Source organism: Microcaecilia unicolor, chromosome 2 (genome assembly GCF_901765095.1).
Source record: "Microcaecilia unicolor chromosome 2, aMicUni1.1, whole genome shotgun sequence".
Classification (NCBI taxonomy): domain Eukaryota; kingdom Metazoa; phylum Chordata; class Amphibia; order Gymnophiona; family Siphonopidae; genus Microcaecilia; species Microcaecilia unicolor.
Genome location: NC_044032.1, coordinates 71,036,738 through 71,059,986, shown reverse-complemented (window position 1 = coordinate 71,059,986; position 23,249 = coordinate 71,036,738). Strand labels below are relative to the sequence as shown.

Genomic DNA, 23,249 nt, shown 5'->3' with positions numbered 1-23,249 from the left:
TGGTAGCCGGGGGGGGGGGGGGGGGGGGTGTAGTTCCAAATTGATGCACGTAGGCACCTACGCAGCTTAGTAAAAGGACCCCTTAGTTTTTAAGTATTTGTGAAACGTCAAGTACTTAGAAACAATACAAATTTCTAAAGTAACAGGTTCCACAGTGCAGCGGCTTGATAGTATAGAGAAGAATTAAATATAGATTTATATTTAAGATGTCTAATATAAATTTAATTTATAGTTAAGATGTCTAATAGGACCGAATGAGTGGAATGAGTTGAAAGGAATATATCAAATATAGAAAATGTACAAACATAATTGATTAAAGGTATTTCTAATTTAAGTAATGTCTGAAACATTTGAAAACTACATGAGGAATAATAACCTTTGATTTATTAATTTTCCAAGGGTCACATTGGTGAAACCTTTGGAAATGTTAAAACGTTACCTAAAAGAAATATTAGGAATACCAGAAGATAATTTGCCTCCTTTCACTCAAGCGTATTATTTGCCGAAGAAAGTATCAGCTCTAGAACAGCAAATTTCCCTTGATGTATCTGCTCTGTTGGACTCTTCTGACTCAGATTTAGCCACGGCAGCTACTTTGGTAGCAACCGTGGCTCTGCTGCCTGATAAACAGTGGTTATTCCGTATGTTCTTTAAGAATAAAGAGAAGTTATTTCTAGGTTTTAAAATTTTGTTATTTCCTGATGTTTCAAGGGAAACTCAGCGAAGGCGGAAACAGTTTTTGATATTGTAGCCTGCAGTTTTGCAAATAGGGGGCACATTTTCTTAAGATTCCCCTGTAAATGTATAATCAGATATAATGCAGTTAAATATGTCTTTACAGAGCCATCTTTTGTTGCGTCCAAAAGATCATTAGGAGGATAAATAAGCTCGCTTAAATAATTACCAGCCTCAATTCTTAGGTACAATATTGCCTTACAGATACTTTACTTTCCTCATTTGTATTATTTAATCTTGGATTCCAATAATGCGGACTTGAGTGATTATGTTATATATAATGTTTATATATTATTTAATATTGTTTATATATATTTTGACTTTCATAACACTTTTCTGTACAAGTGTAAATCCTTGATTTAAAGATGTAAATTTATAAATAAATAAATAAAAAGACGTCTAATAGATGGAAAATGCAGTAACATCAAATTATGCATATCATATGAAGACTTAAAATGAAGCACATTAGCCAAGTCAACAAGATAAAAAGGTGTTAGGCCATTTAGGGGCCCTTTTACAAAGCCGCATAGATACCTACGCGTGCCTAACGCACGTTAATTTTGAGTTACCGCCCAGCTACTGTGTGGCCCTTGCGGTAATTTCATTTTTGACATGCATCTGCTATGCACACTAGAAAATATTTCTATTTTCTGGTGTGCGGGCTGTAATCAGTTGGTAATCGGCATTTTACACGCATAGACCATTACCGCCTGGTTACCACGTGAGACCTTACTGCTAGATCAATGGCTGCAGTAAGGTTTCAGACCCAAAATGGATGCGTGGCAATTTTCATTTTGCTGCATGCCCATTTTTGGCACAATATTTAAAAAGCCACTTTTTACAGGTGCGCTGTAAAATGATTCTGCGTGCGCCCAAAACACGTGTCTACACTACCGCAGGCCATTTTTCAGCACGCCTTTGTAAAAGGGCCCTTAAGTACATTATAAACAAAAGCACAGAGCTTAAACTGAGCCCTAGCCTCAACTGGAAGCCAATGTAATTTCTCCAAAAGTGGAACAGCTGACTCAAACCTAGAAATTGAAAATATCAATCGTGCTGCAGTGTTTTGCAGAAATTGAATTCTATTCACTAACATTTTAAAAGAACCCACATATACAATGTTGCAGTGATCCACTCTGGATAAGATTAGCGCTTGGATCAGCAATCTAAATTCTGCAAAACTCCGCGGAAAGACCTTTCAGCAGCAGTAAGCACGCATTAGTGCTTACCGCAGTTTGGAAAAAGGACCACTTAAATATGAGGTAAAAAAACAAATTGAATTTTAGTGGGTCAATATTCATCCAGTGCTGTCAACATTTTTATTAAATGTCAGCCCATGTGGCTGAATTAAATCTGATTATTCACCACTGGTATCCAGATAGTAGCTGGTACTGAATATCTAGATAGGGCGACCAGTGCCCGTGCTATCCAGAGAGCAGCAATATCGAGCCCATTATGGACCAAGTTCTATATATGGGGGCCGATTATCAGACCACGGGAGATAGCTGGGCTGCCCCCCATGGTCAGCACTGAGCCTGGATATTCAATGCTGGGCTGTTTCCGGTGACCAGCACTGAAGTTTAAATTTGGTTGGTTTCAACTTAACCAGCCAAGCCAATATTCAGCTCTGGCCGGTTAAGTTGGAGCTGGCCAAAGTTATTTCATTTATTGTGGTGACCAAATATGGCTGCCAAACTTAGCCAGCTCCGTGCTGAAAATCACCTGAAAAGCTGGCTATCCACCGCTGAATATCGCTGGATCGCCGACTAAGTGCCATTTAGGTGGTCATTTCATTCTGAATATCAGGGGGATGGCACCTAAAAAACTGGCACTGAAAAAAGTGCTTAATGCTATAAACTTTGCCGAAAGTTAGGTGCGGTTTATAGAATATATCTAGCGTCTGTCCTCGTGACTAAAATGTAGGCATATCCATTTACACCAACTAAAACCTGGTGTAAATACCTTTGCTACAGATCGGGTGTATTCTATAATACTGCACATACATTTTAGGAATGTATATGACCTGCCCATGCTCCTCCCATGGCCATGGCCCCTTTTGAGATCTGTTCGATAGAATTTACATTAACCACTTTATAGAATATGCTTAGCATGTTGTGCATGGAAATTCTATTAGTGCCAATAATTTCTTGTTAGTGGTCAATTATCAGAACTGATTCGCTTGTTACTCAAATAAGTTACAAGTGCAGTTTGGCTGGGTGGCTGAAATTGCACGTGTAACTTTACTCACCATATATAGAATCTGCAGGTTTCTGGATAACTAACCAGATAAGGTTAGGACAACTTTTTTTGCTGTCTTAATTTTATCCAGAAAGTTATCCGATTAGTAGACTAAATATCGCCATGAACCCCCTTAATTCCTTCGACCGTCCTTGCTCACTCATGGACTGTCCAAGCATGATCCAGAGAGCACTGCAATGATCTATAATAATTTTCTGCTGTATTATCCAGATAATGTCACTGAAATCACTGACTGGCTCCAGTCAATGGCCATGGGTAACAGGTATTGTTACCGGTATAAGAGCTTTTTTTAATATCAGGCCATAAAGAGGATAATTTTGTAACAGGTTGCTATCTGTTGAAAAATTACAATAAAATATATTTTAAAAAAAAGAAGCACAAGTTTAATCAGTTCCAAAGGAAAAGTAGACACATACCTTCCCTTTGAAAATTAAACCACTAAAAATATCTGTACACATTCACACATGCTATTTAGTATGCACAAAAGGTTTGAGAAAATGTACATAGTTTAGAAAATTCAAGATGTATGCTTGTAAGTCCAAGCCCTTCCTCAGCTTGTTCCAAGAAATGAGGTTGTTTTTAAAAGAAATCATTTCCCAATATAAACAACTGTTTTATGTGTTGAAATAACTTTGGAAATTATCCACATTTTCAATTCTTTGTAAATCTCCAGGACAAGATGATATAATTGTGGATTTTATCAATCCTTTAATAATACTTTATTAAAACACATGCCTACTTGTGTGTGTGTGTGTGGGGGGGGGGGGGGGGGGGGGGCTGCTATTGGGACATTGCTACCTGGGACAGTTGGTGCAATGAGGGAGGGGGATTAGGGTGTGTGTGTGTGTGTGTGAGAGAGATTTTTACATTTCTTTTCCTCGCGTACAGATTTCTAAAATTGCTGTGCCCTCTGTCTGTGGAGCTTATTAGAAAATCATATGGGAATTCCCCATGTCCTGACTTGAATGTGTGAATCTTTCCATTGACATGTTATGGTCAGCTTGATAGAGTGATCTCAGATAATGGACCTCAATTTATTTGCATGCAGTTTAAAAAGTTTTCTGGTGAGTGGGAGTTTGAACATGTTACTACATCATCAAGACACCCACAAGCTAATGGCAAAGCTGAATCAGCTGTAAAGGTAGTGAAGAACCTGTGCAAGAAAGAAAAAAAGGGATGGTAAAGCCCTATGAGAAGCCATACAGCAGTGAAGGAACACCTTCCCCAGAATGCCTGGATAGCAGCCCAGCACAGTACCTGATGTAAAGGAGATTAAAGATATCCCTGCAAATAGAGCAAGCTACTTGAACCCTGTCTGATAAATGGTGTTTTAGGAAAGCTTCAACACAAGAGTCATGGAGGGCTGAGTGGAGTGGAGTGGCCTAGTGGTTAGGGTGGTGGACTTTGGTCCTGGGGAACTGAGTTTAATTCCTGGCACAGGCAACTCCTTGTGACTCAGGGCAAGTCACTTAACCCTCCATTGCCTGCCGCATTGAGCCTGCCATGAGTGGGAAAGCACGGGGTACAAATGTAACAAAAAATAAAATCCCCACATGGGCCTACTAGGCCTGACCCCAGAGGATCTCATTACCAAGACAGACTTTCCATAGCAGCCTACCTGTACAGTCTGGTGGTTGTGTTTTTCAGGAACATGTAAATCTGTTTATAAACGCTTCTAAAACCCTGTTATGTACCATTTATTAATGCTCATATCAATACCCTATAACAGTAACTTGACCAAGCAAAATATTTTCTCTTCTTCCATCTACTAATATCTTCGTAAACTTCATTTCATACTCTATGCAACCTACTTCTACTTAATTCATCTACGTCGTTTGTCATTGACATTGTACCGGTTGTTGTTGATACAGTTATTGTTAAATGGCATGTATATTGTGTTACTTGTGTGATGGACTGTAAAACTATGTACTTGGCAGTGCAGCCAGGAAGGGGGAGGGAGGTCCTATGTGCTAGTTGGCCCAAGGGCCAACAAACTTGTGAACCGTTCCTGACAAGAGTCAGGTTTTTAAGACAAGATATGACATATCTGCAAGAGATTTGCATGAGCTGAATACTGAAGATGCAGTCTGCATGACACCGTTGTTAGGAAATTGTATGAATCATTGGTGGTTGGGTACCGATGTGTAAAAGGTCATCCCACTCTCATATCTGGTGGACATTGAAGAAACTCTGTATCACTGCACTTGTGTGGACCTGTGCAAGGCTGAGCAGGCAGCTTCACGAGGATAGCACACACACATATTCATGAAAGAGCCAAACACACCCTCCTCCTCTAGTACATTCTCAAAGCACAGAGAGCACAGGAGCTACAAGAAACCAGAAAAAATGAGAATCCCAAGCCAGAAGGCACACCTTTCAGAAGTACGGTACTAAGCATTCCTGCCATGTTGGATAACAGGCTACTGATGGCAGGGATCAGCAGCTGTCTACACTCACAGTGGCCCACACTCCAAAGTCATCTCAGCGACTTGATCTGGGAGACATTTACAGGAGAAAGTTGTGCATAGCTCAAAGTTAAAAAGGGGAGATGTCGCTGATGTTAAATTTATGCTGATGTCATCTAGTTGCTCATTTTTACGTCTGACTGATTTCCGTTTGTTGTCTTGTGCACCCTCTGTATTTAATGGAGGTTGATATTAAAAGCAATTTAACCATGCAGGAGAGGCTCCTGACCATGAAATCACTTGTGCAGGGCTATCTGCTCATATTCAGCGACACTTAACTGGTTAGTGTTACTAACTGCTAAATAGAAAACCAGCTATTTTGTGGATGGTCCATCATTAGATATCCAGGTATAATGCCGATGATGGCCAAAAAGAAAAAGCTGACAGACCTGTAAGCTATCTCTGTGTAAGGAGTGGCTGCTGTGCAAGCCTATGCCCTCTTTGCTGCAGAATTTTCTAACTTTTGCTACAGAGTCTATCCTTAAAGTGTCTCAGGAAACTGGGGGCTATGAGTGAGGGGACTGGAAAGACTAAAGGAGAAAGTAATGGAGGGCATGAGGGAGATTGAAGGGGGTGCAAGGTGAGACATACCGTTCAATATTCAAATGAAAATGGCTGCTAAAACTGCACTTAAGTGGCTATCCAGCGATATTCAGTGCTGGATAGCCGGCTATCCGGCACTGAATACTGCCGCTTAGCGGCTTAAAGATAGCCGGTTATACCGTGTGATATAACCCGCTATCTGCCAATTTTTAAAGTGAGAGCGGCCAAGTTTGGTAGCCATCATTGAATATCAGCGTGGCTGGTTAAAATCGGACCAGCCAAAGCTAAACCAGATATTCAATGCCAGACACAAGAAACAGACTGGCATTGAATATCCAGGTTTAGCTCTGATCATCACGGGAGATAGCCCAACTACCTCCCGCGGCTGAATATCAGGGCCAATAGTACTGTAATGGGAAGAGAAGGGGGTATCTACCCTACTAAGCAATTACCTAGTATGTACCAAGAATTTGGATATTCTCTGATCATAAATAACATGTGTTAGTTGGGAGCAGGACTAGGATCGTAACCCTCCAGGAGGCCGAATAAACTGCCTCTCATTCACCACTCTCCCAATAAGCCAGGAAAGTCCAAGGCTATGTTCTGGACCAATTTTTACCGAAGTCACTTCTTTGACAATCAATTTATATTGTGGCAGAGGCAGTAAACATACAGGAGGCAACCCATATTAACAGCAATTATGTATAGTGTATCTGAGGCTTTGAATTCCTACTCAAACAGTTTAAATAAAGTACAGCTCTTTCTCCCTTTCGCACTCCTGCTACTCAGAGTAGTAGGGCTATGACAAGTCTTTCAGAGTACACTTACAGTTCTGAAGACTGCAGCAGTGAGACTCATGGACTCCGAGCTCTGATGCAGAACTTAGAATTTCAGGACTATATGAGGAGTATTAGGATTCTCCCATCTCTGTAGTTAAATATAGTAGTGTTTATACTTCAACCATGAGGATGTTCCTGGACCACAACAATATAGGATAGTCCAGGTTGCCTTGCTGGAAGAGATATGTAGATAGGACCAATCCTTTTTCTCTCCTCAGTAGCTCAATAAGGTAACAGAAGATTTCCTGTACCCTCAGTACACAAATACGGCAGATGTTTAAATGGCATGTTGGCACATATATGCTCCTGGATAGTTGTAGACTTAAATATACTGGCCTGGGTAGCACAGCACCACCCTATACAGTTTCTGATCTAAAAGGCTTTGGCTGGAAAGCTCTGTCCTTATGCTTAAGGTCAGAGGTCAGGAAGGATCAGGAACCTAAAACAATGTTCCTAAGCTGAGTCAAGATTTTATAGTCAAGGGAGTTTTTCTGCAAGCAGTTCTTCCCTCTTTCTGGAAAAGACCAGAATGTCCATATGGTCATATATTGCTCTTCCTGCTTATCGCTGAAGTCAGACAAGAGATGAAATTCTATTGGTTAAGATATTGGCACTATGAATCCAAGCAGGCATTCATACTGCTGGATTCACAACTTTCCTAGAGTAACATTGTAAATGACAGTAGATAAAGACCAGTATGTCCCATCTAGTCTGCCCAGGTGAGGTGGCTAGAGTTGAACTTGCTGCTCCATGCAGGTTAATCCCTCTATAACCTTGTTTGGGATTGTACCTGTCACTTTGGGCAGGTTACAACATCTAGGCTTTGTTTAAAATATGAAGATCATTTAAGTTTTTCTTTGAATCCATCCTTTTGCTATATGGGATTCTGGCAGCGTGGTTGGCTATAGGACCTCACACAAATGTGGCAGACACAAATAGATTGCAGATAAAGTCAAAAATACTTTATTTATGTGCAACTAATTCCAACTCAGGTCCCTTCTGGACATACATCAAATTCATATACTTTAGGAATATCCTGCAAGGTTCTTTCCTGCCTTAGCAGTCTTCTGTCCAAATATCATTAATGACTGGAGGCTGACTTGACTGCTTATAGTTTCTCACCCCAGGGAAACACTTAGCTCTGACTACTTCTCTTCCCTAGACTCCCTTCAGGTACTGTAGCCTCAGTTGCCATTCCATAAGAGATCTCTTGACTCGGGGCCTCTACCTGAAAACCTTTTCACTTGGGGCCTCTCTGAACTGTTTTGTTCTAGGGTATTTAAACCCCTCCTTGCCTGAGCCCTACCCTTTTGACTCAGCAGGTTAGTACCACCTGCTGTAAGGTGATTCAACTTCAGCCTCGGTGAGGGAGTGATCCTATGGAAATCTATCCATGTACCACCCACTCACTCACAGGGATCTTCCGTGTTTATCCACGTGCTTTTGAATTCCATCACTTTTTGTCCTACCAGAAGGAAATTCTAGGTATCCATCACCTTCTCCGTGAAAAAGAATTTCTTGATGTTACCTTAAGTTTACCTCCTTGCAACTTCAGTTCATGTTTTCTAGTTCTACTGCTTCCCCGTCTATGAGTAAGAGAAAAGAAGGAGAAGTGGCGTGTGAATTAGTAGTCTGGGGGTGGCCTTTGGAAGTGTTGAGTAAGAAAATGGTTCAATGTCAAAGAGGAGCTGCACAAGAACAGAATTTTCTTCCTTCCCATTCCATGACACTCCTTTCTTCTCTCATTCCCTTTCCCTCTGCTTCCACTTCTGTGTCTTGATCCCCATCCTTCCCTCTATATTCTCCAAATCTCCTTTACTACCCTAAGTGGCTCATTTTTGAAAGAAAATGATGCCTAAAAAGTGACAAAGTAGCATTTCGACGTTTTTCTCGCCAAAACGTCCAAATCACTATTTTTGAAACCCATTTTCCAGATGTTTTCCTATGCTGTTTATCTGCAGTGTGTCCAAATCTCAAGGGGATGTGTTGGGGGTCCGGGTGTTAAGGGCAGGATTTGGGCATTCCTAAGACATGGATGTTTTTCAGCCATAATGGAATAAAATGAAATCATCCAGGACTAAAACTAAGATACTTTGAGCTAGACCTGTTTTAATCTTAGACACAATCCAGAAAATCCTAGACTTAAAGGAAAATTGGGCTGTCACCTTTCACCTCAAATTGAACAGAGAAAAAGCTATATTCTTAGTTATCTACAAACCTCACAATACCTTAGAACAAAATAATTTCACAATCAGATAACCTATCCTCTGACAATGTAATGGAACCTTCAACTGAATAAAAGCATCTCTTGACACAACTTTTTTCAAAGCTTTCTCTCAGTGTTTTAACTCTAAAAATATTCTAACGTTAAAATTGCTGAAGTTTCAGATTTCAATTGTTGCTGCTTAAATATGTAAAAAAAAATATATATATTTTCCTACGATCTTATACATTAAGTTTAGATTTTCCAACCTGTATTACATTGTGTGACTCATGTTCAGTGTAGAGGGTGAATGTGACTAGTCAGGAAATGATTAATGAAAGTGAGAGTCAGCATGATTCATCAGCTGGGAGTTGAAGAGGAGGGTTATCAGAAGAGGATAACTATTTTCTTTTTAGTAATTCTTACTATAAAGTTAGTTCTTCAAAGTTATAATAGAAAGGCTTTAGAGGGTCATAATCATCTGGCTGGTGGTAGAGTTGCATGAGGACAGAAATTTCATCCATCTCCAATAGAATCTAACCCACAACCACCCAAGTGGAGGAGTGACCTAGTGGTTAAAGCACCACTCTTGACATCCAGAGGTGGTTGGTTCAAATCCCACTGCTGCTCCTTTTAATTTTTGCCAAGTCACTTAACCCTCCATTGGCTTTGTAAAATGGGGCTTAGATGTTTATGAAAGACAATGTTTATGTGCCAGTTTATGCATATATCTACTACTACTACTACTACTACTTATCATTTCTAAAGCGCTACTAGACGTACGCAGCACTCTACATTTCAACATGAAGAGACAGTCCCTGCTTGACAGAGCTTACAATCTAATTAGGACAGACAAACAGGACAAACAAGAGATAAGGGAATATTAAAGTGAGAATGATAAAATAAGGGTTCTGAATAAGTGAATAAGGGTTAGGAGTTAAAAGCAGCATCAAAAAGGTGGGCTTTTAGCTTAGATTTGAAGACGGCCAGAGATGGAGCTTGACGTACCGGCTCAGGAAGTCTATTCCAGGCATATGGTGCAGCAAGATAAAAGGAACGGAGTCTGGAGTTAGCAGTGGAGGAGAAGGGTGCAGATAAGAGAGATTTACCCAGTGAACGGAGTTCCCGGGGAGGAGTGTAGGGAGAAATGAGAGTGGAGAGGTACTGAGGAGCTACAGAGTGAATGCACTTATAAGTCAATAAGAGGAGTTTGAACTGTATGTGGAAACGGATAGGGTGCCAGTGAAGTGACTTGAAGAGAGGGCTAATATGAGCATAGCGACATTGGCAGAATATAAGTCGTGCGATAGAATTTTGAACAGATTGAAGAGGAGAGAGATGGCTAAGTGGGAGACCTGTGAGAAGCAAGTTGCAATAGTCTAAGTGAGAGGTGATAAGAGTGTGGATAAGGGTTCTGGTAGTGTGCTCAGAAAGGAAAGGGAGAATTTTGCTGATGTTGTAGAGCAAGATTTGGAGGACCAGGATTGGGATTGATGTCCCTAGTGGAGAGCAGGAGGAGAAGGAGCAAGAGAGTATGGAGAAGAGTTGGAGAGGTATGACGACAGCGACGAAGGCAAGATGTACTCAGATAGAAAGGAGATGGATGGATGAATGGAAGGAAGGAAATGTTGAAGGTTGAGAGCTGAGAAGAAGGAAGGGGACAAAAGAGATGGTGAGATGGAGAAAGCAGAGGGTGGGCAGTGTGTTTGTGCAGAGTACAGTGGTTTCAGATGGAGAAACAGATTAGGAAGGGACAGTACCAGGAAGAGAAAGTGTACTGGAGCCATAAGTAGTAACTGAGAGACAATATAAATGTAAAGAGAAAATGCCCTGGCGCACGGCACCTAGAGCGGAGGCCATGAGTGGATTGTAGTGGACCTGGGAGTCACCACGAAGAAGGCTGTGAGGATGTGCAGATGAGCTACAAGTCCTCCACAGCACCTGAAAGGCAGCCGGTGGGAGAGCTGGGTACCTCTCAGCCAAGGAAAGGCTTACCTGGGTTAGGCCAAAGCCAGCATTCCTCCCCCGGAGGGTCACCTGACCCTCAGGGGGACTCTACGGATTGCCTAAAGTTAGATTCAGGGATGATGCAGTTAAGCATGGATTTCATAACGGCAACTGTGCATACAATTGCCATTACAGAATACTAGCATAACCATAAGAACAGAAAAACATAAGAATAGGCATACTGGGTCAGACCAGTGGCCTATCTAGTCCAGTATCCTGCTTCCAATAGTGGCCAATCCAGGTCACAAGTACCTGGCAGAAATCCAGATAGTAGCAATATTCCATATTACCAATCTCAGGGCAAGTAGTAGCTTCCCTCATGTCTGTATCAATAGCACACTATGGACCTTTCCTCCAGGAACTTGTTCAAACCTTTTTTTAAACCCGGATACGCTAACTGCTGTTACCACTTCCTCCGGCAAAGAGTTCCAGAGCTTAACTATTTGTTGAATGAAAAAAATATGTCCTCCTATTTGTTTTAAAAAGTATTTCCATGTAACTTCTACTCATTCTATACCACTCAGGATTTTGTAGACCTCAACCATATCTCCCCTCACCTATCTCTTTTCCAAGCTGAACGGTCCTAACTTCTTTAGCCTTTCCTCATATGGGAGGAGTTCCATCCCCTTTATCCTTTTGGACGCTCTTCTTTGAACCTTTTCTAATTCCTCTATATCTTTTTTGAGATACGACAACCAGAACTGAACACAGTACTCAAGGTGAGGTTGCATCATGGAGTGACACAGAGGCATTATAGTATATTTGGTTTTATATACCATCCCTTTCCAAATAATTCCTAGCATCCTGTTTGCTTTTTTGGCCACCACCGCACACTGAGCCTGCTAGCTCAATGGCTGGTGTAAATGCTTGTGCTTAACTGTAGGCAGTTAGGCGCGTAAATGCTAGTATCCTATAACCTGTTCATATAAGTGCTAGGCATGCCCCTTCCCCACCCATGCCCCATCCCAGGTCCAGGCTCCTTTGCATTTGCATACTCTGAATTTTGCATGTGCATAGAATTTACATGAGTAATTGCTAATTAGTGCCAACTTTAGCACCAATTATGACCAATTTTAGCCAATAATTGGTCATTAATGCTAATTAGCAGCTAATTATGCTATAAAGCTACATGTGACAATATTCTATAAATTGTATATGTGTTAAATGTAAACCTACACCTAATCCTTTGGGACCACAATCTATAAATTGAATGACAATGCTAACATCAAATAGTTTGAACTTTGTGTCTTTCACTTGCTCTAAACAAATATTGTTTTAAATAACGTTGACCTCAAATCTCCCGATAGGGAATAATACACCAAGTATTACAAAAACTACTATCATACATGGGAGTAAGTTATTAACATAGGTCTATTTTAAAAGAAAGAAAGAGGAAAAAAGAATCAGCATCAAAAACTCCCTATCCACGAAGAAAATCTACTGATTCAAAAAAACCTCTTCTTATTATTGGCAAATCCATAATCCAAAAATGAATCCTAATGGTACTTTAAACTAGAAACAAAGCAAGTAAGCTTACTGCATTTATTGTCCATTCAAAAAATCAAAAGTGTAAAATTGGATGCCCAAGTTGCTAGAATTGGGGGGGGGGGGGGGGGGGGGGGGGGGGGGGGAGTTTCATTTTGGTCAGGCCTTCTACCAGGGGTTTCCCACAACTTATCTTATATACCCTTTCATTTGCCACATGGAAAAGGGGCTTTTCTAATATCATTTGGCATTATATGCATGTAATTACACATACTGACAATAATGCATGTGTAATATGGAAAACAAAATACAAAAGTTACCTTTTTCTTTTGGAGTGCTGGAGGGGTCCTCAGGGCTGCAGAGATGGGATTTTTAGGGGCAGGAGTTAAGTACATAAGTAATGCCACACTGGGAAAAGACCAAGGGTCCATCAAGCCCAGCATCCTGTCCACGACAGCGGCCAATCCAGGTCAAGGGCACCTGGCAAGCTTCCCAAATGTACAAACATTCTATACATGTTATTCCTGGAATTGTGGATTTTGCCCTAGTCCATTTAGTAGCGGTTTATGGACTTGTCCTTTAGGAAACCGTCTAACCCCTTTTTAAACTCTGCCAAGCTAACCGCCTTCACCACGTTCTCCGGCAATGAATTCCAGAGTTTAATTACGCGTTGGGTGAAGAAACATTTTCTCCGATTTGTTTTAAATTTACTACAAATCGGAGAAAATTTTTGTTGAGTAAAAAAATATTTCCTCCTATTTGTTTTAAAAAGTATTTTCATGTAACTTCTACTCATTCTATACCACTCAGAGTTGTTTGTGACCAGCCCTGATGGATGGCTGGCTGCTGGCTTTAAGTGAAGGAGAGGCAGAGAGCATTACTGGGTAATGGCAAGTTCTGCACATGCTCAGTAAGGTTCTGAAGCTCCAAGTAGGCCTGAAATTGGGGCCTGGACGAGGATTAATTAATTAAACTCTTTTTGAGTAGTAAGGGCATTTGGGGGTCCTGTTTGGGGGAATTAGAGGGATCTGGCAAAAAAGAATATTGTTTTTAAGTTGTCTTTAGAGAGATACGCAGTTTTTGGGGGCTGCACATCTTTGAGAGTGCATTTTGAAATTCCAATGGTTATATAGTATGGAGGGGGGTGTAAAGGAAATTATTAGATGGTGATCAGAGAATTTTATAAGTTATTTTATGGGGAAAACGCGGTGCGGTCGGTGGAATATGTATTTTTAAATTCTAAGGTTATCAGGGTACCGGGAGAGATGTGCTATACCTAGGGTTACCATTTTGTGTCCTCTGAAAAGAGGACACATGTCACGCCCCCTACCCCGCCCCCGCCACGCCTCATGCCACGCCCCCTTCAGGTCGGGTTCCGCCACGCCCCCCCCGTCACATAGTCCCCTCCCCCCCTCACTTACTATCTAGCCCTGGTGGTCTAGTAGCGTCTTCTCTTCGGGGCAGGAAAGAGCCCCCTCTTTCCTGCCCGGAGCGCTGCCTGCCCTTGCCTGCTGCATCCTCCTCGGACTGGCTGGGATTCAAAATGGCCACCGAGAGTTGAAGCGGCCTCGCGAGAGTTCAAATCTCGGCGGCCATTTTGAATCCCCAGCCAGACCGAGAAGGATGATAGACAGGGGAGGCAGCGCTCCGGGCAGGAAAGAGGGGGCTCTTTCCTGCCCCGAAGACGTCACTAGACCACCAGGGAACATGGTAAGGAAGGGGAGGGGATGGGAGACCAGGTCACGACCCACGGCGCTGATCGCGCGCCCACCGCACGCACGCGCCTGCCCGCACCCGCGCCCACGTTTGTCCAGAAATCCGGACAAACGTGGGCGCGGGCAAAATCCGCCGGACGCCCCGGACATGCCCTCAAAAAGAGGACATGTCCGGGGAAATCCGGACGTATGGTAACCCTAGCTATACCTGCTCAGCGAGCAGGAGGGGTGTGACATGAGCGGATGTCAAAATATTTGGGAAAGGTTTGTTTACAATTAAGGTCTATGGGTCTGATGGTTTTAAAATGGAGCTGACACCAGGGAAATTCAGATTCCATATTCTCAGCGCAAACTGTAGCTTAAGTGCTGGAGAGGTTGATTGGCTCAGAAGGAACCGATGATGTCATCTGATTCCGGTTACCTGGACTACGGCTTGGGGAAGCAGGGAGCACGGTTGCCAGGTGGGCGGTTTTTTGTCCGCTGTGGGTCGCGGTTTTTTGGGCTATTTTGGGGTTTTTTCCGCTGTTTTTTGTGCGGTTTTTCGGGCCGCGGGGGTGGGGCTAATGACGTTTTGGGCGGAGTTTGATGACGTTTTAGGCAGGGTTGATGACGTTTTGGGCAGGGCTGATGATGGAGGAGGCGGGGTTGATGATGGCGGAGGCGGGGTTGATGACGGCGGGGGTGGGGCTGATGACAGCAGAGGCGGGGTTGATGATGGCGGGGGTGGGGTTGATGACGGCAGGGGCAGGGGTGTGAATTTTTTGGGCAGGTTTGGGGACCGGGTAACTGGCAACACTGGCAGGGAGAAGGATAGGAGAAAGAGAACTAACAGGGAGGTTTTTTTCTATGCTGAAAGAAAAAAGTTTTCTTTCTGTAGAGTCAACTGATAACTCAGAGGCAGTACTGGTAGGGGAAGGGACTTTTAAGGGGACTCTCCAGTACTCCAAAAGAAATGGGGGTTTAGCTGTATTGGGAAAAGCCAGGGTGAAAGGTTTCCATCAATAAGTATTGGAATTCAGAGAGAGCACCTTGAAGGTGATGAGCTGGAAAATTCAAGCTACCAGCGAAGTTATTATTACAAAGGGAGGAATAAGTGTTAGAGCATAGCACATGATATTTGGACAGAGGGGTATGGCCAAGTGAAGAAACTGGACCTGAGTTTGGGGGTTAGCCAGCTTTAGTTTCAGAACTCCTGTATCAGAGTCACAATAGAGTTGAGGTTTTCCTGTTCCTGTGTATCAACTGCAGCAAAGCGGATTCCTAGGAATTGCAGCAGTAATTCTGAGTGGCAGCTGCTGATTCTTGCAGAGTGGCGGTGTTTCCCTGTGGCAGCAGTGTTTCCTGGGATCCAGTCTCAAGCAGCAAGAGGTTACCAGATCAAAACGAGAAGGAGAGGATAAGTTATTTACCTTTATGAATTTTTGAATAATTTTCTAGAACTATTTTTTTTGTGTGCACACATAATTTTAACTTTGAACATCTGAAATGGTAAAGATACCTGTTGTTGTTTCGTCCTACCTGTGAAAGAAGATAAACAATTTTTTTTAAACCAAAGGAAAATTGCTTTTAAGGTTTAAAAACAAGAGGAAAAAAGTCCTGGACTGGTAAAGTACTTATCTAATGATATGCTGAGGTTTGAGTTTTACTGGGTTCTGATCTCCAAACATTTCTGAACTTAGGGTTTTCCGGATTTCATGGACCCAAGCTCAAAGATTACTGAAAACTAAGAAGGGAGTAAATGCCTTTGCTAGTGCACAAATTAGTGCTTTGTATTCTTCATTCCTTTCAGTATAAGCATTTAAAGGTAAAAGGTTTTTTGTTTTAAAACAACAACTTAATTTTCCACACCGTGGAGAAGAATTGTTCTGTAAGGTTCTGAAGGTTGAAAAGTGTAAACAGAAATAGAAGTTACTTTGAGCTGTTCACATAATGCTTAAGTAAACGTAACTGTTAAACAAATGTGAGTTGCAGAATAAATATAGTAACATAGTAGATGACGGCAGAAAAAGACCTGCATGGTCCATCCAGTCTGCCCAACAAGATAAACTCATATGTGCTACTTTTTGTGTATACCCTACCTTGATTTGTACCTGTCCTCTTCAGGGCACAGACCGTACAAGTCTGCCCAGCACTATCCCCGCCTCCCAACCACCAGCCCCAGCACAGACCGTATAAGTCTGCCTAGCACTATCCCTGCCTCCCAACCACCAGCCCCGCCTCCCACCACTGGCTCTGCCACCCAATCTGGGCTAAGCTCCTGAGGATCCATTCCTTCTGAACAGGATTCCTTTATGTTTATCCCACGCATGTTTGAATTCCGTTACCGTTTTCATTTCCACCACCTCCTGCGGGTGAAACATATTTGCTTGTTAAAGGTGGTGAAATACATTTCTTTGCCAGTGTGAATGGGGTTCCTCACATTCTGAATTTATATCAACTCTGTTAATAAAAATTATTTTATTCTAGTACTTTTTATTTTTTTTGAGTTATTAGAAAAACAGTAGCGCTGGGTGGAAGTGTGCTCCGCTTCAGGGGAAAACATCTTACCCCGGTGCCGTGACCAATAGCAGATTCTGTTATTGTAGCGAAGCGGGGCAGCGCTGAAACCTAGGGGGCGCTACACATGCACTTGTGTATGTGTGCTCCACTTAGGTGTTTCCAGGGGTGGAATTATGCTATACATGAATCCTTCTTAAAATATGCACATAAATACATACATGATGCATACACATTTACATCTACCTCAGCGCAGGTGACAGGTGGCTTCCCCCATGTCTACTGAGATGGACATGGGGAGGCCACTGCTTGCCCTTGGATTGGTAACATGGAATGTTGCTACCCCTTCTGAGGTATTTCACCCCTTACACTCAAACATGATCTTTAAGGTAATCCCATCTTAACCTTTTGTCTATTTCATTGCATAGAGAACATTTTCATGAACACAGCAGATATACTATGTTTTCATTCCAGGACCCAAAGTTAAGGAATTCCTTACCATCCCATTTCAGATAAATCAACTCACTACCCTTTTTTAAAGCAGAGCTCAAGACTTTCCTCCTTCAGGATGCTTATACTTATTTTTTTCCAGATGAAGCTACTTTTACCTGGAAGACAGATTTTCCCGACACATTGTTTTTTCCTTACCTCCCCTCACTCCTATTACATTGTAGTTCTACCCTGGTTTCTTTTGTTTCCTGTTAGTAATACATATATTTAGTAATGTATGTATTTCTGAATCTGTATCCTCTTACTCCTATTACAATCCAATGGATGGTCTGACTTATGGAGACTACTTCATCCAACATCTAGAGACTATTCCATTTACTCTGCCCCTCACAGTACCTACTCTAGGACAGACTACATTTTGAGCACCAAAGACTTGATTCCTATGTTTTCAGCTGCAAAGATACATGAAATATCTATTTCTGACCATGCAGCAATATCATGTGATTTTAATTGGTCTTCTAACAACATGAAATCTTCTACTTGGAGACTTAGCACCTCTCTACTGTCAGATCCAGCAACTTTGCAACATATCTCCCAGAAATCTACTGAATTTTTCACTGACAATGACAATTCTGTATCATCTTACATAACACTATGGGAAGCTTATAAAACATGGCTGAGAGGTGAAATAATTAGTTATGCATCTCATCTTCATAAAACCAACAATGCTACCATTATTAATCTTGAGAAGGAAATTCACCAACTTGAAACGACCTTATACACATTCTCATCGAAGTCTACACTTCAAAAAGTCAGATCTCTAAAAATGAAGCATAACTCTCTGCTATCACGCATATCTAATATTATCACTTTTAAACAAAGCACTTTATACTATTCAGAATCCAATAAAGCTGGAAAACTGTTAGCATCTTATCTTAAAGGTAAAAGAACAAAACACCGTATAGCTACAATTCAATCACCTACAGGAGTTTCCTTGACTTCTTCACCTCAAATCCTTGAAGCTTTTGAGATATTTTATACATCACTCTACTCCTTCAGAATGCATGGCTAATGATCTCCACAGTTCTAAGTTTCTCACATCACTGCCCCTTCCCCGCCTCACTGAGCAGCAAATTAATCAATTTACCCACCCCATCTCCCATCACCCCATCTCTTCAAACAGCCCAAAACACAGCAGCCAGACTCATATTTGGGAAAGCGAAATATGAAAGCGCCAACCCCCTAAGAGAAAAACTACATTGGCTCCCACTAAAAGAACGAATTATGTTCAAAGTTTGCACCCTGGTCCACAAAATCGTTCACGGGGAAGCTCCGACCTATATGCCAGACCTTATAGACTTGCCTACTAGAAACGCAAAAAGATCAGCACGCACATTCCTCAACCTCCACTACCCTAACTGCAAAGGGCTAAAATATAAATCCACATACGCGACCAGTTTCTCCTACATTTGCACGCAGGTATGGAATGCACTACCGAAGGTCATAAAAACAACGCAAGACCTAACTATCTTCCGAAGGCTACTGAAAACAGATTTGTTCAAGAAAGCATACCTTAAACAGCCATCTTAAATACTAAATAATAAGACTATATACGAACTAGACATAGCCAAAATCTTATCATTTGACTGATTAACCTCTGCTATTAATGAACTAGCACTACCACCTTAATCCTTATGTCAAATATGTTCTCTCCATACTCGATGACCTAATGTTACAATCCAATTCATTACTCAGGAACCTTCATGCACTACCATAACGTATTCTTCTTTACCATGTATGTATGCACATGGTATATAAATATACCATGATCTATTCCATGTATGTTATGTTCCATGTATGTTACCATGTATGTATGCACCTTAATGCAATACCATCTGTAATTTTGTTACCTGGAAAAGGCAACCACCACTATGGCAAATGTAAGCCACATTGAGCCTGCAAATTGGTGGGAAAATGTGGGATACAAATGCTACAAATAAATAAATAAATAAATAAATCTTTGCAATCAAGAAATTACCATCAGCAAAAGCACCAGGTCCAGACGGTCTACCAGTGGAATTCTACAAGTCATTCTCCACTTCCATATCACTTCATTTGAAAACATACTATCATGCTTTATTAGAACCATCTTCTCCAGGTCATTTTCTGGATGCTAACATTATAGTCTTACCTAAACCTAATAGAGACTGCCCTAGTGCAAAACTACAGACCAATTTCATTGTTAAACACAGACTACAAAATTTATACAAAACGTTTGTGCTGCAGGCTGGAGAACATCATCCACTCACTTATACATAGAGATCAAGCTGGTTTCATTAAATCTAGATATGGTGCTGATAACACTAGATTAGTATTGTCATCTCATCCACTTCGCCCAGTCTAAGAACTATCCCATATTATCTGTCTCCTTAGATGCCAAGAAGGCCTTTGACCTGTTGGAGTGGAAATATTTGTTTGGTGCACTTAAACACTTTGGCTTTCCTGAACTCTTCCTACACGTTACATTTATTGTACTCCCTACCCTCCGCATGGATCGTGGCTAATGGTGAACTCTCTGCACTATTTATACTGCATAAAGGTACCAGACAAGGTTGTCCTATATCACCTCTTCTATTTAACCTGGCTCTTGTGCCCCTTTTGGTGGCGAGTCTGCGTGGGTCAGGAAGAGTTCATGCTCTCTGCATATGCTGATGATGTAATGCTGTATCTCACTGAGCCACAAAAATCTATGAAGGCACTTATTCAACTAATATCTCATTTTCAGAGTTGTCAGGTTATAAAATTAACTGGGGCAAAACTGAACTAATGCCTATTAATGATGCTTGTATTTCCTTCACTATTCCAGGTTACCCTCTCAAATGGGTAGTCTCCTCTATTAAATACCTGGGTGTATTTTTCTACAAAGATCTTTCTACCACCATCAAACTCAATTCTGACAAAATTATAGCTAAAGTGGAGGATTCCCTCTCATCTTGGTCTCCATTAAATCTAACATGGTGGGGTAGACCTGATACTATCAAAATGTTGGTAGTTACTAAAATTACATATACTCTGAGCATGATTCCCCTCCTTTTTCCTCAAAACTTTTATAAAAGGTTGGAAAAACTGCTCTCAAATTTCTTATGGAATTTTAAATCACCTAGAATTTACTTAGGCAAATTGAAATTGCCTAAATTGTATGGTGGAGTGAAATGTTCTGATCTCCTACTATATCACAAAGCCTTTATTAGACGTCAGGGTTTGGAATGGATTACTCCCCTAAATTCTACTTCTCTACCTAGATGGTTAATCTTTGAACAATTCATTACAAATCCACTAGTACACTCTCATTTAATTGGTATGCACCTCCCTATCATCATCAATACCACACATAAATTAAATATCCTCCTTTGACAAACAATTGACCACTCCATGGTCTACTACCACATATATTCCTATTTGGAATAATCCCAAGTTTACAATTGATAAATTTCTTGGTCTCAGTGGCAATGCATAGGCATATGGGATCTTAATGCTTTTCTAGATCCAAATAATCACACATGGAAATCCTTTTCAACTGTGAAAGCTGAATTTTCTTTATTAGACTCTCAATTTTATCAATAGTTACAACTAAGTTCTGTGTTGAAAAAAAGTAAACTGCAAACCCAAATGATGCCTCACACTCCTGAGCTCATTGATATATCTGTGAGAATCCAATTTACAAGCCATGCTGCCTGTTATATATACAAATTTATTTCAAACAAACCTCCTGTAAAAGGTTCAGGTCTCCGAAAATGCTGGGAAGAAGATATTCAGCAGCGCATAAACGATAAATCTTGGGAACAGATATGGAGCTCCTTATTTAATTGTTCAAGATCCTCCTGGACAATACAATCGCTTTACTTTTTTTTCACAAAGATCTTTATGGATACCTCTCAAATCACACATAATTGACCTTTCTAGTTCCAATTTGTGCTGGTCCTGCCAATCCTAGAAAGGCACTATCAGGCATCTAATATTGGATTGTACATGTTTACAGAGGTTTTGGAAGGAGGGCTGGTCCACATTGGTAGACATATTTCATCTTTCTGGTCCAATGTTATATAAATATGTGATAATTAAAGATTAATGTTTTAATGACACTTTTAAGGACAATGAATGTTTACTTGTCAATACCATGCTAACTTTAGCCTTAAAAGTAGTTTTCCCACATTGGAAATCCCTGTACCAAGCCACTTATCAGGAATGGTGGAATTTACTTTTTCAAACATATCAATATGAAACTTATTATGCTAAAAAGTCAGCTCGTTTTGCCCTATATAAGGAGAAATAGTCTCCACTTGTATCATATTTAAGGGATGACTCATTAGCTCTTTAACTGATTGTTATTTGTGAAATATGCATGATTCTCATCATGTTCCATGTCCTCTTTTTTTAATATACTTTTTATACTCTTAATGATATGCTAAAGTTCTGTAATGTTGACACTTGTAATACTGTTTTTCTTATAATAAAATTCAATAAAAATACTAAGACTAAAAAAACCCAACAACACTAAACAGACAAAATATTAAGCAAGACCTGAGGAGAACCATGACCCACAATTACAGATAAAGCATAGACGGAGCTGCATACATCTTCAGCGAAGCAATAACTATGTTCGAAGCGTATTCAGTGGCTGTGAACATAGGCAGGCTAGGTATACACAACAGAAAAAATCCAAGATGCAACCTTTACTTCCCCAGAAGTTTTCCTCATTTCAGAGATTATGTTGGAGCCCTGCTATTGGGGTTGCTTGCTTAGAAAAGGTAAAAAGATAATCTTCAGACTTAAATATATATTTTAATAGTTGTGTCTGCATAATGTTTAACTGTTTTGTACTCACAATAATTAATCAACTCTTTCTGTAGTTATCAAGAAATTCCATAAGGAACCTTTTTTATGGTAGTATTCCCTTGTCCTATCTGTTTTCTAGTGTTTTCTATTATTGTTTGTTGCAGATATGTAGCTGCTATTTATTTCTACATTGCCTTGAGTGCACCACAGAAAAGGTGGTTTAAAATATAGCTATACTTAATAAATAGAGGAGAGAATAGACCTCATAATCAATTCTAAAAAAAACCCACTCTGCTCAGAGCTAGCAATAAATTACAAATGGTAATCTATTGCTAGCTCTAAGAAGAGTGTTTTTTTTTAAATTAAAATACAGCTAACCACATATAATGGAAAACAGAGAGGTAACTAGCTAGAACATCCATAACATTATTCAAAGATCCATTTTATAACAATGAAAGTGTCTGATAAATACAAGCAGACTGGTCATGCCCCTGTATTTCTGTGAAATGACAGGGGCAGCAAAACGGAACACATGAAGCTAATCCGATTTGGGGATGTTTAGTCTTTTCATTCTGTAATAGGCTGCTTCACATAAATGAACTTGAGAAAGTTCACATCATGAAACAGTTCAGCGTATTTTAGAACTTTGAAAATAAATTTGAAATCATCCTTATCTAAACCCCAAAATAAGATCATCATTTTAGTTCACATGGAGAACTATATATAGGTCTGACACAAACCCAAGAATACAAAACTGATTGGCTTGAATTCTGAAACCTAGAGAGAATGCACTGAAACTACTTGTAGTACATTCAGTTCCTGTTCTGTAACTCAAATAATCCTGTCACGCATGTTTTCAATTGCTTACCAGTTTGTTGACCACCACTCTGTCCATAAGCAACATGAAGAAGCAGCAATGCACAGAAATATGTTGTTATCATTGTGAGAGTGAACTTACTGATGTGTGTGAGTCAACTCAGTTTGTTTCCATAGTGTAAGAAAACTAAGTGCACCAATGGTATAACCACAACTAGGGGGAGGTCTAAACATGCAGAGAATGTGATACATAACTGGGTAGTGAAAGAAAAGAATGATTGCACTGCTACACAGCTTATGGTGATTACCAGTTCATTGTATGACAAGGTGCACATTACCACTTGAAAGAGGCAGCTTTCACATGCGCACAAACACAGAAGCTTGTTTACTACTACTACTA

The 23,249-nt window shown here is 40.7% G+C and overlaps 1 protein-coding gene across 1 annotated transcript in view; it reads right to left on the bottom strand.

Annotated features, from left to right (window-relative positions):
* IL7R (interleukin 7 receptor) overlaps positions 1-22,974 on the bottom strand; it is a 98,354-nt gene extending 75,380 nt beyond the window's left edge. The window contains exon 1 of the mRNA XM_030191923.1: positions 22,902-22,974. Within this exon, the coding sequence (XP_030047783.1) occupies positions 22,902-22,974 (73 nt within the window). The remainder of the gene's footprint in view (positions 1-22,901) is intronic.
* Between the last annotated feature and the right edge of the window lie 275 nt (positions 22,975-23,249).